Source organism: Heptranchias perlo, chromosome 15 (assembly GCF_035084215.1).
Source record: "Heptranchias perlo isolate sHepPer1 chromosome 15, sHepPer1.hap1, whole genome shotgun sequence".
In the NCBI taxonomy this organism is placed as follows: Eukaryota; Metazoa; Chordata; class Chondrichthyes; order Hexanchiformes; family Hexanchidae; genus Heptranchias; species Heptranchias perlo.
This window is the reverse complement of record NC_090339.1, coordinates 55,951,244-55,966,322: the sequence shown is the minus strand read 5'-3', so window position 1 is coordinate 55,966,322 and position 15,079 is coordinate 55,951,244. Positions and strand designations below refer to the sequence as shown.

The 15,079-nt window shown below is 40.2% G+C and overlaps 1 protein-coding gene across 1 annotated transcript; it reads right to left on the bottom strand.

Annotated features, from left to right (window-relative positions):
- Positions 1-2,779: 2,779 nt before the first annotated feature.
- vma21 (vacuolar ATPase assembly factor VMA21) lies at positions 2,780-14,705 on the bottom strand. The gene is made up of 3 exons (XM_067996707.1): positions 14,627-14,705; positions 10,390-10,499; positions 2,780-5,077 (listed from the first exon to the last, which is right to left on the bottom strand). Exons 1-3 carry the CDS (start codon positions 14,680-14,682, stop codon positions 4,935-4,937), a joined length of 309 nt encoding a protein of 102 aa, XP_067852808.1. The 5' UTR covers positions 14,683-14,705; the 3' UTR covers positions 2,780-4,934.
- Between the last annotated feature and the right edge of the window lie 374 nt (positions 14,706-15,079).

The window sequence follows — 15,079 nt, the reverse complement described above, 5'->3', positions numbered from 1 at the left end:
CTGCAGTTTAGAAGAACAAGAGGTGATTTCACTGAAACTTATAAAATTCTTAGAGGGCTTCACAGGATAGATGCTAAGAGGCTGTTTCCCATGGCTGGAGAGTCTAGGGTCATAATCTTAAGGGGTCAGCCATTTAGGACCAAGGTGTGGAAAAATTTCTTCACTCAGAGGGTTGTGAACTTTGGAATCCTCTACCCCAGAGGGCTGTGGATGCTCAGTCGTTGAGCATATTCAAGACTGAAATCGATAGATTTTTAGACACTAAAGGAATCAAGGGATATGGTGGGAACGTGGAGTTAAGGTCGAAGATTGGCTGTGATTTTACTGAATGGCGCAGCAGGCTCGAGGGGGCCGTATGGCCTACTCCTCCGTCTGCTCCTATTTCTTATGTTCTTAAGACAAGTTTACATAGGCAGCTGCCATTACAAACGTGGATCTAGGAATTTATAATGGAAAACCAAAAACGAAGACTGAACGACAGCAGCACAACCTGGTCCAATTATCCCCTGTCCTCCTCACCTGAAGACTACAATTTGTTAAGGCTCCCCACACACACACCACAGGAGATTGACTAATGAGGGAAAGACACTTTAGTCAATATGCTTAGAAGGGTAAAATCTATAAATGTATTGCTAGGTATTTTCAGTTCAATTGGACATAGTAAGAGACAGAGTTTCCACTAGATTGTGCTGGCTTTTTCAGCAAGATTCTGTGTCCTATATTAATTTGCAGGTACAAGGCAGACTGAATCAGCACAAAACCTCGCTTACTTTTGATTTACACTTGGCCCAGCGTGATTCGAGTTTCCGCGATCTTTTGCACTGGCTCAAGAATCATTTTGCTGAAGCTGGCCCCACCCACAAAACTGGCTATGCCTCCCCGAGCTAAATAACGAGGTTTGCGCATTTCCACCGATTGTGGCCATTCGATGAGGGTCTTAAAATTAAGCTAGTTTTCTTAGGCGCAAAGGCACTAATAGGCATGTTTTTAAATATTAAAAAATACTTAATTTATTAAGAAACTGACTAGTTACACCAATGAAAGTAGTAAATGGTTCAGTATATTTTTTGAATCATTTTCACTGATTTAAAATCAGGTTACTCACAGATCGATGACTAGACACTCATTAAAAATCCTTATTTTTTGTGATAAACCCATTTTCAGCTGCATTAATAAAACTGTACCAGATTGCCACTCTTAAATACAACGAAAAAATTTTGTTGCGATAAAAAACGATTACGTTATGTTAAGCTGCCGAATTGCGCTGATTAATGGCAGATTTTACGTTCGTTATGCTAATACATTTTAGCAATTGTGCCCAGATGCCGATTGCACTCAAAGCGGAAACTCCAGGCCAGTACATTTGCCCACGCCCATTCTGTGAATTCTTATCAAATGTCTATTCTGGTCATTCTTTTCAAATGTCAGGACTGTACAAGATTTATATATACACACATGTACAAATAGTCCTCTGACATTTGAAAAGGGAGAATTCACAATTATAGCCAGAGAAGCCATGTACATGCAAATAAAGAGAGGAACATAAGACACAGAAACTCCCTGCACATTGAAGACGACGACAATTATGTTTAGGACCTGTTTATAATACGCTGTAAGGCAGTTTTCACTGTTGCGTCTCTCTTTCCCCACTCCCCCATTAATTGTTTATTAGTAAAATACAATTGAGAAAAAATATTCTCCAAGGGCAAGCTGTAAAACTGGCCTTAAAAGTAATCATGCTATGAACATGCATTTCAATTGAAAGCCTCATCAGATTAGTGTATCTGCTCCATTTGAATTCCTCATTTGTTAAAACAGCATAAGACTGATTTAAGCATTAGCCCAAAAATGGCCAGTGATACTAGCATACACTTAACATATTCATAGGATGTTGTATCTATTTTAGTGGAGCCATTAATTTTAAAATGGGGTGAGTGCTTACTTCTAGGTTAATATTCCCTGTAGTTGCAACACAAAGGAGTCTTTAAGATGTTGCTTTTTCTGCCAAATTCAGAACTGTAATTTGACCAAAAGTAAGTGGGCTGGAAAGGCTATCAATTATTGTCAAAGGTACCATCTTTCAGAGGAGACAATAAACTAAAGCCCCATCTGCCTGCTTTGGTGGGTGTACAAGATCCCTTGGCTCTATTCAAAGAACAAAGTTCTCCCAAGTGTCTTGGCCAACATTCCTCTTTCAAACCGCCAAAGAACATAAGAAATAGGAACAGAAGTAGGCCATATAGCCCCTTGAAACTTCTCCACCATTCAATAAGATCATGGTTGATCTTTGGTCTAAATTCCACTTTCCCACCAGATCCCCATGTCCATTGATTCCACTAGAGTCCAAAAATCTATCCATCTCAGCCTTGAATATACTCAATGACTCAGCAGCCACAGACCCCTGGGGTAGAGAATTCCAAAAGATTCACAACCCTCTGAAGAAATTCCTCCTCATCTCAGTATTGAAATGGCAGACCCCTTATCCTGAGACTATGCCTCCTAGTTCTAGACTCTCGAGCTAGGGGAAACAACCTATCATCTACCCTGTCAAGCCCCCTCAGAATTTTACGTTATATGTTTCAATGAGATAGGCAGTTCAACTGGTCATTTCTCTCATTTGCTGTTTGTGGGAACTTTGGTGTGCAAAGTGGCTGCTATATTTGCCTACACTCCAAAAAAAAGTCAGTTGGATGTGATAAAGTGCTATGTAAATACAAGTTAGTTTTTCTTTATGGCTTGTAAAGTAATTGCAGTAAGTTAAGAAAACAACCAGAAATGAGATATTTAAACAAATCAACTTTATGAATATTAACCTAATTATACAGTACCAAATTCTACTGTAGAATTTGAGAAATTAAGGACGGAACAAATCCCAAATCATATTTTATCACATTACAATTAGATATTTTGTAACATAATTTACAACAAACAGAAGTGGGCTTACAATTCATTTTTCAAAGGCTTGACTCAAAAAACAAGTTCAATCTTAAGGAATGTCCACAACGACCAGTTTGTAAGATTACAAAGCTTTTCTTTTTTCGGGGGTAATTACCGCAAATCAGGAGATTTTAATTTTTTTTATTTGGCGCATTTAAATTTAAATCATTTGCTGCACAAATTTCTAAGCAAAACTAAGTACTGCCAGCCTCTGGCTATGCAAAATACTTTGCTAATATTTCCCAATTTACAATAATACGCCAATTACACTAGATTCACAATGAATTGTAACATTCCACCTCAAGGGGAGGATCTAAGCAAGAGTACTTGTGAAAAAGCATAATCATGGGTTACCTCTTACTCAAATCAGCTCAGAATTTCAATATTCCCTGCATAATTCTTAATCTTTATCCTGGATTTTGCTGAGGTGCTCTTATAAAATCAAAAAGGAACAATTTTTTAAATTACAGTAGATCATTCCTTACACAGGTGTGTTTCAAAGCATTGTCCATTTCAACTTTTTACATCTCCAGTGCTGTATAGCATATTGAAAGGCAAGCTTCACATAGTATCTCAAGTTTTGTTCATTTAGACTGAAAGTTTCACATTAGAATAACGAACATTAAAAATGTTCAGAATGAGTCCTTCAATTCATCTATTTTAAAGGGAATGCGGTCTTTTTAGGGGGAAAATCTTGTAAATTGCACTGGGAAAAATCGGAGAAATAATGTTAGCTGCCATACAGTCCATCAACATTTTCATAACTGGTTTGAAAATTTTCAAAGATGCAATCTAGACTTTATGCTAGTAAAGTTGGTGTTTGCAGCGGAGGTGCACAATCTGTTTGCTCGACATTCCTTTGTCCATTACTTTAATGTAGGTGTTAATCCATCTCTTTTAAATCATTTAACACGAGTTAAAATAGGGGACTGTCATAATCTATCCAACAGCAATTTCTAGCCTTATATCTTTGAACCATTTGGAGACATTACCCAAATGACTGGATTCCACGACCATATTGCATATCTTTAGCGCTCCCTATGCAATAGCAGTCTTGGTTGAGCCTTTCTGCAAGACCATACCATCTCGTGAGGAGCCAAAAAGAGATAAACATGATACTTTAGATTCGATAGAAAGCTACTGCAGCTGGAAGATGATCGTTTCCCTAGGAAAGGATTTTATCCCAAAATGTAGATTCTTCTAGAGCGCTCTCACAGGTGACTTGAGACTAGAACAAAGTTAGCAAGGTTGGAATAGCTTTCTAGATCTGTACAATTCCAAAACAATTTCACATGTAAATCAGATTACTGAACATTGTCTTTCACAACAACCATTACATATAAACCTTATTAGCAATAGGCAAAAGAAAGATGTAGCTTGTGTGGGATTACAAGTAATAATATCTATTACTTCGCTAGAATCCAGTTAAGAACATGGCTTACACTACAATAATAGATCTAGACACAAGTAGACACCTTCACAGAATACTTAGAATGGAAATAAACACCATGTATACTGCAGCACTAAGATCAATGTTTCGAAACAAGGCTATTCAAACACTAGAGTAATGAAAATGCCTTTGTTATTTTAAACGGGTTAGCACCTGTGTTAAAGTAGCAAATAAATTTCATACAAACGTATTAAGCATTGGTATGCTAAAGTTTGACTAGCCAAATTTCAAGCCACAAGTGTTATATTGCCAATAAATGTAAATAGTGTACATCTAAAGTGCGTGTATAGTCTTACATTCTCAACTATTGAATTAATGACAAGGTGGGGGAATAACAGGCACTGTCTTTGAAAGTTGATTTGAGCTCCAACTGTACTGTAACTTCCATTTTTCTTCACTTCGCTCCAACGCTTCCGACCCTAAAAGAATCTCCGATGGGTTTGACGGTATGCCTTCCAGCCATTCTTCTGCCTCTTCATTTCGGCTCCATCCCCCAGAATTGACGTTTGAATGGCAGCAGCCAGATCCCATTCAAACAAAGATGTACTTAATCCTGCTTGCCATCACGCCACTGCCTTGAGCCTTCATTCCAAGCTACATATACAAACAAGGCCAGCACAATATGAACAGCCACCACAGCAACTATGGCAGCATAGAAGTAGCTGTCGCGGTTTGACATCCCAAGTGTACCTGAGAAGAAACAAAGTAAAATTAAAGACTATACAGAAAAAAATACAACTATATAATGTTACTTTTAATCCAAAGCTAGGGTTTAATTTTTTTTTTAAAAAAGGGACAATAGAAAAAAAGGACAACATGAAAATTATATTGGGTTCTTGTTGGAAGGGCAGATATCAAAAAGCAGGAGAGGGTGGGTAAAGAAAAACTTCTGGGACAATTTTTATTCGATAGAATCTGGTCAGTTGATATGGCAAACAGCAGTGGCCCCAGTGAACACCAGGCTTGTGCTCTTTATTGTAGACCGGGATTCAACTTGGGAAACATTTGAAACTCTCCTAACATTTGAAAACTGTCTCACATTCGCATTAGGAGTGGATAAGGTATAACCAGTTTTTCTGTACATTGTTCAGTAAAATAATTCCCATTATATGGTTTTCAGCAATGGCTCATGAGAATACGGTCACTTGAGTCAGAAAGTCATGGGTTCAAGCCCCACTTGAGACTTGAACACATTATCTAGACTGACATATCAGTGCAGTACTGAGGGAGTGCTGCACTGTCTGTGGTGTCATCTTTCAGATCAGATGCTAAACAGAGGCCGTCTGCCCCCTCAGGTGGATGTAAAAGATGCCCGGGCATCATTTTGAAGAGGAAGACAATTCACGTAGTATCCTGGCCAACATCTAGTCCTCAGCCAACACCACTAACACAGACTAGCTGGTCATTTATCTCTGCTGTTTCCAACAACGTTTACCTGAGGAAGCCTCCGAAAGCTTGTGAATTTAAAATAAAATTACTGGACTATAACTTGGTGTTGTAAAATTGTTTACAAGTTTGCGAGACCTTAACGTGTGCAAATTGGTTGCTGCATTTGCCTACAAGTGACTACACTTCAAAAGTACTTCATTGGCTGTGAAACTCTTTGGGATGAATGGAGTTATATAAATACAAGTTCTTTCTTTATTGCTCGTCAAATTATGTAGTTTGATCAAGAGCCTACAGTCTGAAGGGTTGCCATAGCAAAGTATAAAATGCTTGTACTTGTGTATAATAGTTTAAGAAAAATGGAATGTGTGCTAAAACAGTTAACAAATCTTGGGATTGTAATTATACTGATGAACCATTAGAGCTTCATGATTTGGCAATTAAACTCCTTGAAATATGCTGCAAAATGATTTAGCTACTTAACAGAATAGAATCATATAAGTTCACAACATGGAAACAGGCCCTTCGGCCCAACATGTCCATGTCGCCCAGTTTATACCACTAAGCTAGTCCCAATTGCCTGCACTTGGCCCATATCCCTCTATACCCATCTTACCCATGTAACTGTCCAAATGCTTTTTAAAAGACAAAATTGTATCCGCCTCTACTACTGCCTCTGGCAGCTCGTTCCAGACACTCACCACCCTTTGAGTGAAAAAATTGCCCCTCTGGACCCTTTTGTATCTCTCCCCTCTCACCTTAAATCTATGTCCCCTCATTATAGACTCCCCTACCTTTGGGAAAAGATTTTGACTATCTACCTTATCTATGCCCCTCATTATTTTATAGACTTGTATAAGATCACCCGTAAACCTCCTACTCTCCAGGGAAGAAAGTCCCAGTCTATCCAACCTCTCCCTATAAGTCAAACCATCGAGTCCCGGCAGCATCCTAGTAAATCTTTTCTGCACTCTTTCTAGTTTAATAATATCCTTTCTATAATAGGGTGACCAGAACTGTACACAGTATTCCAAGTGTGGCCTAACTAATGTCTTGTACAACTTCAACAAGACATCCCAACTCCTGTATTCAATGTTCTGACCAATGAAACCAAGCATGCTGAATGCCTTCTTCACCACCCTATCCACCTGTGACTCCACTTTCAAGGAGCTATGAACCTGTACTCCGAGATCTCTTTGTTCTATAACTCTCCCCACGCCCTACCATTAACGGAGTAGGTCCTGGCCCGATTTGATCTCCCAAAATGCATCACCTCACATTTATCTAAATTAAACTCCATCTGCCATTCATCGGCCCACTGGCCCAATTTATCAAGATCCCGTTGCAATCCGAGATAACCTTCTTCACTGTCCACGATGCCACCAATCTTGGTGTCATCTGCAAACTTACTAACCATGCCTCCTAAATTCTCATCCAAATCATTAATATAAATAACAAATAACAGCGGACCCAGCACCGATCCCTGAGGCACACCGCTGGTCACAGGCCTCCAATTTGAAAAACAACCCTCTACAACCACCCTCTGTCTTCTGTCGTCAAGCCAATGTTGTATCCAATTGGCTACCTCACCTTGGATCCTGTGAGATTTAACCTTATGTAACAACCTACCATGCGGTACCTTGTCAAAGGCTTTGCTAAAGTCCATGTAGACCACGTCTACTGCACAGCCCTCATCTATCTTCTTGGTTACCCCTTCAAAAAACTCAATCAAATTCGTGAGATGATTTTCCTCTCACAAAACCATGCTGACTGTTCCTAATTAGTCCCTGCCTCTCCAAATGCCCGTAGATCCTGTCTCTCAGAATACCCTCTAACAACTTACCCACTACAGATGTCAGGCTCACCAGTCTGTAGTTCCCAGGCTTTTCCCTGCCGCCCTTCTTAAACAAAGGAACAACATTTGCTACCCTCCAATCTTCAGGCACCTCACCTGTAGCGGTGGATGATTCAAATATCTCTGCTAGGGGACCCGCAATTTCCTCCCTAACCTCCCATAACGTCCTGGGATACATTTCATCAGGTCCCGGAGATTTATCTACCTTGATGCGCGTTAAGACTTCCAGCACCTCCCTCTCTGTAATATGTACACTCCTCAAGACATCACTATTTATTTCCCCAAGTTCCCTAACATCCATGCCTTTCTCAACCGTAAATACCGATGCGAAATATTCATTTAGGATCTCACCCATCTCTTGTGGTTCCGCACATAGATGACCTTGTTGATCCTTCAGAGGCCCTACTTTCTCCCTAGTTACTCTTTTGCCCTTTATGTATTTGTAGAAGCTCTTTGGATTCACCTTTGCCTTATCTGCCAAAGCAATCTCATGTCCCCTTTTTGCCCTCCTGATTTCTCTCTTAACTCTACTCCGGCAACAATGACCAACAACAAGACCTTGAAATTTTTGTGTATTAGTTGGCATAAGGCACAACTGGGACAGGAGTAACAAGGTCACTTGTTTAATCTATTTGTGCTGGGTGGGTACTGAGGCAGAGAAAATAGTGCAGAAAAAGCAGGGGTTGTTAGAAACCAGAATTGCTAAAGGGATGCAAATGATGGTGAATTCTGCACTTAAACTTCTATATAAAGACAGAGCTCTAGGTGCCAACCAGTCCAAAGGCAGAAGCAGTACTGTCGGTAGCTTTGTTACTACGCAAACTTTTTGTATTGATGCAGATTAGAACTGATTCAGAATAATGATGTGGATGAAGATGCAGCAGCTCTTGTCCCTTTTACATAAACACGGAGATCGGGCACGAGTGCTAGCAACCCTTCCAGTGCTTCTCCAGTCATGATCTTAGAGATTTGCAAGTCTGAATAGCTGACTAGCATGAAAAAGTTACCATTCTGTGGCAATCTCAGTTTATTAAAAGCACTTCATTGCTTTTGAAAAGCAGTGACAAACTACACCATCTGTATTTGTATTAAGTCATTTCCCACTCAAGCAATATTAATTTTAATAACTATTCTTTGCCTGTCACGGAGGCATATCATTTCAGATTTCCATTTACTCTGATCCAAGGTGGCCCGATACAACCCAGTCATTCCATTCAACCCTACAAAATTGAAATGAATAGCGGAGTTATCTTTTCTCTCTCCCCACCACCCTAAAATACACCCTGTAGCCCAGGATGCAAATGCACAAGCAAAATGGCAGATCATGAAAGGAATAACTGTAATAACTGCAAGAATTATATTGCTTGCCAACTGTCATCCATCCATCCTTAAGGAGTGTTGATTGCTTGATGGAACATAGCTCTAAAGGCACTAAACACCCTCCAGTTTCTCATGTAGGGTTCAACCATTGTGCGTGAACCTTGACAGTGAGTAGGTAGGTTATTCAAGCACAGGGGCATTATAGCCAAACCTAATTTTACCCTCACCCACGCTATACACACTCCTCCGGTGTGGGGGGGGGTCACTGGAAAGCAATCGGGAGCAGGAACAGAGGGGAATTTAGCTCTTCACCCAGGCACAGAGGCTAATTTAAACTTAGAAAAATAGAGTTACGGCTAAATATGGTGGACTGGAATATGTTAAAAATAAAATTTAAAAATGGGACAAAGGAAAAAGAAAAGGCAACAGGGGCAGCATAGGTCTTTATATTTAAAACTTTGCAGGCATTTTTATAGTTTAGGATTTTGGTAGTAAAGCTGACATGTGAGTAATTTATTACTGTAATATTATGCTCTCTTTAGCATTGAGCATAAGGATATTTTTACAGATATATAGTCTAACAATTATTTGTATAGTTAAAAAAATTAAAGTTCCAGATTTAAAAATGGTTTTACTTTAGCAGATTTAGGAAGGCCTTAAGGAATTGGCACAATAAAAATGACCATTAGACACACGTTGCATTCAATTTGATGCAATAACTTGCATTTATATAGCACCTTTAACATAGTAAAACATCCCAAGACACTTCACAGGAGCGTAATCAGACAAAAACTGACCCCGAGCCAAGACGACATTAGGGCAGGTGGCCAAAAGTTTGGTCAAAGCTTGGTTTTAAGGAGTGTCTTAAAGGAGGAGAGGCAGAGAGGTATAAGAAGGAAATTCCAGGGCCCAGACAGCAGATTTTTTTTTTTTTACTTCCACTGATATTTTCACACTAGTGTCATGAAATCAGGTTAAAGAGAGCTAGAATGTGCTAAAAGTTATATAAACCCATCTCCACCCAACACCCCAATATACAAATTTCTTCCATGAGTACATTTAGTGAAATATATAACCAATCACCTACAATATATTTTTGCATGTTTATAAGCTATTGGTTTACAAGCAAACAAGTTGCACCCTGACTTATCGTTGTAGAACCTCTTCAGTCACACTATGGAAGCATTCCTATGCTTTTGTTGGACAGCAATAGAAAAAAGCAGCACAGAATCCCTGTACCATTAACCGACACTGGTAACCAGATCAGGAAGAGAATGGGGACTGATCTCCAGCTTTTATGGAAACTTATGCATCACAAATTACTTGTATTCAAATAGATTAACTGGATTAGATGCAATCCATTAATTATCTTCAAATCAATTGAAAGAGACACTCCTTTACACCAGAAAATCATTTGTTACTCGTATTAAAATGCAGTTACCTTCAAACACATAAGACTTTGTCCCAAAATACAACCCAATTGGTAAAGTGATCATTAGGAATGTGAAAAACAGAAGAGTCTTCAGCACTGATAACAATGAGCCATCATTTCTGAAAGTGATCAAAAACAATGTTAACAGGTCTACTCTGTGATTACTGTAAACATGTCTATTTATAACAAGCCACATTTTAGCAACATTACAACCAGTTTTAAACAGTCTTGGCTGGAAAGGCCCAGGATGTGACCTTCCAAACCTACAGGTACCAAATCCACACTGGAAAAATTATTTTTCCACTCTGTCTTCGCACACTGAAAAGATCACATCCCTGGTTGTTACGAGCAAGAAAACCTTTCATGGCATGGGGGGGTTCTATTTATGGAGGTATGAGAGGGAGATTTTTTTAAAAAGCATTTAACAAATGAGTGAGAATGTAGGTGTAGTGGATGAAGATGTGGAACAAGTGTTAGAGATAAATGTAGAAAATGAATTGGTTTAAAAAAATTTAGAATTCAACCTGGAGAAGTCACCAGGTCATGATGGCACGCACCCTAGGCTGTTGAAGAAAGTCAGAGATGCCTCCGACCACAATTTTTTAATCCTCCTTATAAATGAAAATTGTGCCACTGGGTTGCCAGCGTAACACCTCAGTTCAAGGTGGTAGAAGGTGAAACCTGGTAACCAAAGCCTAGTATGTCTAATATCAGTTATGGGCAGGATTAAGAATCTGCAATTCAAGATCAAATTAGTGAGCATTGAGAGATTCACAGGACTTCAGGATATAGAAAGGTTAGCAGAACTGGATACCAGCTGGCAGAAAAACTGAAGGGCCTTGGGGTGCAAATGCACAACTCCTTGAAAGTGAGAGTTACCATAGCGCCATAAAGACGACCAATAAATCTGGGTACACAGTATAACATTAAAGAGGTCATGATGAATTTGTACATAACAGGAGTTAGGCCATACAGTACCGCGTGTGGTTTTGGGCATTCTATAATAGAAAGGGCATTCAAGCTATAGAGAGTATATGGCCTGGATTCAACAGTATAATACCTGGGGAGAGGAAACGAGTTATGAGATTAAACTTGAGATACTGGGACTATTTCCACTGAATAGAGAAATCTGAGCTGAGATTTAGTAAGTTTTCAAAATTTAGGATTTTGATAGTGAATAGGGACTATTGTCTCATTGTGGAGAGAGCGATGAGGAGAGGCACTGTAATTTTCTTAACACTGTTGTTGGAGCATTGAGTGCTTTGCTACAGTGAACTGTTGAAACCACTGCATTTTTTTTTGAAGCAGATAAACTTTTGAATCAGTGGCAATGTTAACAATGTAAACTTCTACGGCACAAAATACTCTGCTTGAATAAACAAAGCTACCTTTACACTCCACCTGAAAAATCTAATCTTGCCAGTTAAAGCAGTGGTCTGTATCTAATACACAGGTTCATTATATTTAATAACATTTCACAATTACAGATTTAGAACTGGCATTGAAATTAAGTATAATCACTGAGCTTCATAGTGATTGTTTAGAACTGAATAGCTTACTAGGCCACTTCAGAGAGCATTAAGTGTCAGCAACTGAGTAAGTCAAAAGCAGCAATATTGTGGAGACACAAATCACCTCCATTCCCTCCCAAGTCACACACCATCCTGACTTGGACATACATCACCATTCCTTCATAGTCGCTGGGTCAGTAACCGAGAATTCCCTACCAACACCATTTATGCACACCATCACCTACAGTAGTTCAAGGAGAAGACTAAGCAGTTGGGCCGAATGGCCTATTTCTGTGCTATAGTTTCGTTGTAATTCGATGTAACCACCACCTTCTCAGGGCAACAAATGTGGCCCTGGTGGCCTGGCCCACATCTCAAAAATATTTTTTAAAAATTGAGGCATGATTAAAAAAAGACCAAATTTTTGAGAGATTATACTGCACACCTGGGACCAATACAGTACAAAACTTTTCCACACAATGGACTCAAAAAAGCAGTGTAACACTTAACCAGTTTGGTGTTTTCAGTACATAAGCAGAGTATTGTGTATCACAGACAGGTCTCTGGGTTATAACAGCTACAGATGGCTGAACTCTTACTATCAAGCTTACTTTAATTGGTGAACTTTTGTACTCAAGATGAGATGCCAGGAATGGGTCACCCCTCCCCAACTTGTCAACATTAAGCATTTCCACATTAAGATAGGTAAGAAGTAATAAAGAAAGTAAATTCATCTTAAATTGAGTAAGTGAACAGGAGGGCCCTGGCATGCAGATACACAGGTTATTTAAAGGTGGCATCACAAGTAGATACGGTCATAAAAATGCAAACTGAATCCTTGATTTTATACATAGATGTATTGTAGGAAGATTAGAAAAGCAATTGCAGATGTGCAGCATAGATTTGCTAGAATATCACCAGGAACATGGGTTCACTAAATTGATTCCTGGGATTATAAGGTTGTCCTAGGAGGAGAGATTGTGCAGAATGAGCCTAGATTCTCTGCAGTTTAGGAGAATGAGAGGTGATCTCATTGAAACGTATAAAATTCTTAGAGGGCTTGACAGGGTAGATGCTGAGGCTGTTTCCCCTGGCTGGAGAATCTAGAACTAGGGGGTCATAGACTCAGGATAAAGGGTCGGCCATTTAGAACCAGAATGAGGAGGAATTTCTTGACTCAGAGGGTTGTGAATCTTTGGAATTCTCTACCCCAGATGGCTGTAGATGCTCATCCATTAAGTATATTCAAGACTCAGATCGATGGATATTTGGACACGGAGGGAATCAAGGGATATGGGGATCGGGCGGGAAATTGAGTTGAGGTAGATGATCAGCCATGATCTTATTGAATAGTGCAGTAGGCACGAGGGGCCGGATGACCTACTCGGCTCCTATTTCTTATGTTATGAAGAGACTTGAGAAGCAAGACCTTTTTTTGTTAAAAAAGAGCAGACTGACCTGATGGAAATATTTCAAGATGATGAAGGATTACAACAAAGAGCAAGTGATAGATTGTCTTACTGACCAGTAGAAAGAGGTTTAAGACAATCATAAAAAGAATTAAAGGGGAGGTAAGAAAAAAGTTCTATCAAACTGTTTTTGAAGAAAGTGTTTTCAAAAGGGAATTATAAAGCTGCCTGGAAAGAGGAATATTGGAAGGATATAGGGAGTGAGGATAGTAGGTTTAGACTAAATGGCTGATGCAGAGAAAATCAGTATTGGTGTAATGGAGTGAATGGCCTGTTTCTGTAATGTAACATTCTACAAGTATACTTTTTCCTATTTATCCAAAGGACTTATTACAGAAAAATACCATGAACATGAAATCTCAAACCAATTAGTGTGCACTTTAGTTAGCATCATCCCCTACTTCAAGGCACACAAGTCATGCAGAAAAGAACTGCTTGCCTTGGCCAGGATTGGTTGCTCAGGAGTTGCTAACAATGCAATTCATAGTGACAATCAGGCAAACGAAAAAAGGGGCAATTTTTTTAAGTCATCGCAAAAGTTGTTTAATACAGAAAGTAATTCTCAAGTCACAAGTCAAGGAGGATAAACCACAGTTTCATCACTTCCCTCGCAAGCACTGTCAAATGTTTCACTTCATTTGGAACGGAAAGCCTGCATCCATTAGGGGTTACGGGGAGCGGGCAGGAAATTGGACATGAATTTAGATTTGAGGTTAGGATCAGATCAGCCATGATCTTATTGAATGGCGGAGTAGGCTCGAGGGGCCGATTGGCCTACTCCTGCTCCTATTTCTTATGTTCTTTTCCCCCAGAACAATTCACCTTCACCCCCTGGTAAAACTACATTTTAATGTATGCACCACACAGAGGTACAATTTATAACCTTGTCTCAGAGGCTGCAAATCGGGGTGTGGGTGGGAGGGAGGGAGGGAGGGAGGGGGGGAAAGAGAAAGGCAGAGAGAGAGAGAGAGAAAGAAAACATAAGAGGCAATTCTAGCACTTGGAGCAGAGGTGGCTGCACAAGGTCAGATTAAGAGACCCACAACGCTGCATCTGGGCTGGAGGAGGCGGCAGGGACCAAGTGGACTGACGTCACCGCACTGCGCCTTTAAGGTTTGGCCGATAATATTCATTCAATCACTTTAAGAACCGTCCTTTCTACTGCGATTGAGCGGGTCCCTGCGGCGACCGGGACCGCTGCTCTCGGCCGCCCTGACGCCGGACGCCACCGGGCCACCGGGCCCCCGCTCTCTCCGCCGCACTCACCCCCTAAAGTCTGCGGCCGGAGCCGCGTTCAGCGCCGCCTTGTCCAACCGCTCCATGTTCTTTGGTGACGCACTTCCGTCTGCCCCCCCCGGAGTCAGCTGACGGTGGCGCGATGGCGTCACTTCCTGTCTGGGCTGCAGGTAACTGAGCACCAGGTGGGAGCCTCCATCTCCCACCTGCAAGGTGTCGCCTTCTCTTAAATAAATCCAATAAGGAGAACATAAGAAATAGGAGCAGGAGTAGGGGGCTGGAGTGTATCCTGGACGAGGACAATAACATTTTAATTTGATACTTGGTTTTGGTTTCTTTTGGTTTTCGCACTTAAACTCACCCTAAACCCCCCCCCTTATAAAAGGGGGGCCTAAAATCACAGGGAAAAAAAAAGAAAAGGAAAAAAAAAATTATTATTTGACACTTATTTTGGGTTTATTGGTTTACTGCACATGAACACAC

What these genes read in the sequence shown, in the direction of transcription:
- vma21 (XM_067996707.1), bottom strand. Translation starts at nt 14,682, where the DNA reads ATGGAGCGGTTGGACAAGGCGGCGCTGAACGCGGCTCCGGCCGCAGAC. An exon ending in CCGGCCGCAGACTTTAGGGG is followed by an intron (nt 10,500 to 14,626) that starts GTGAGTGCGGCG and finishes GATCACTTTCAG; the next exon opens with AAATGATGGCTCATTGTTAT. An exon ending in AAAGTCTTATGTGTTTGAAG is followed by an intron (nt 5,078 to 10,389) that starts GTAACTGCATTT and finishes GTTTCTTCTCAG; the next exon opens with GTACACTTGGGATGTCAAAC.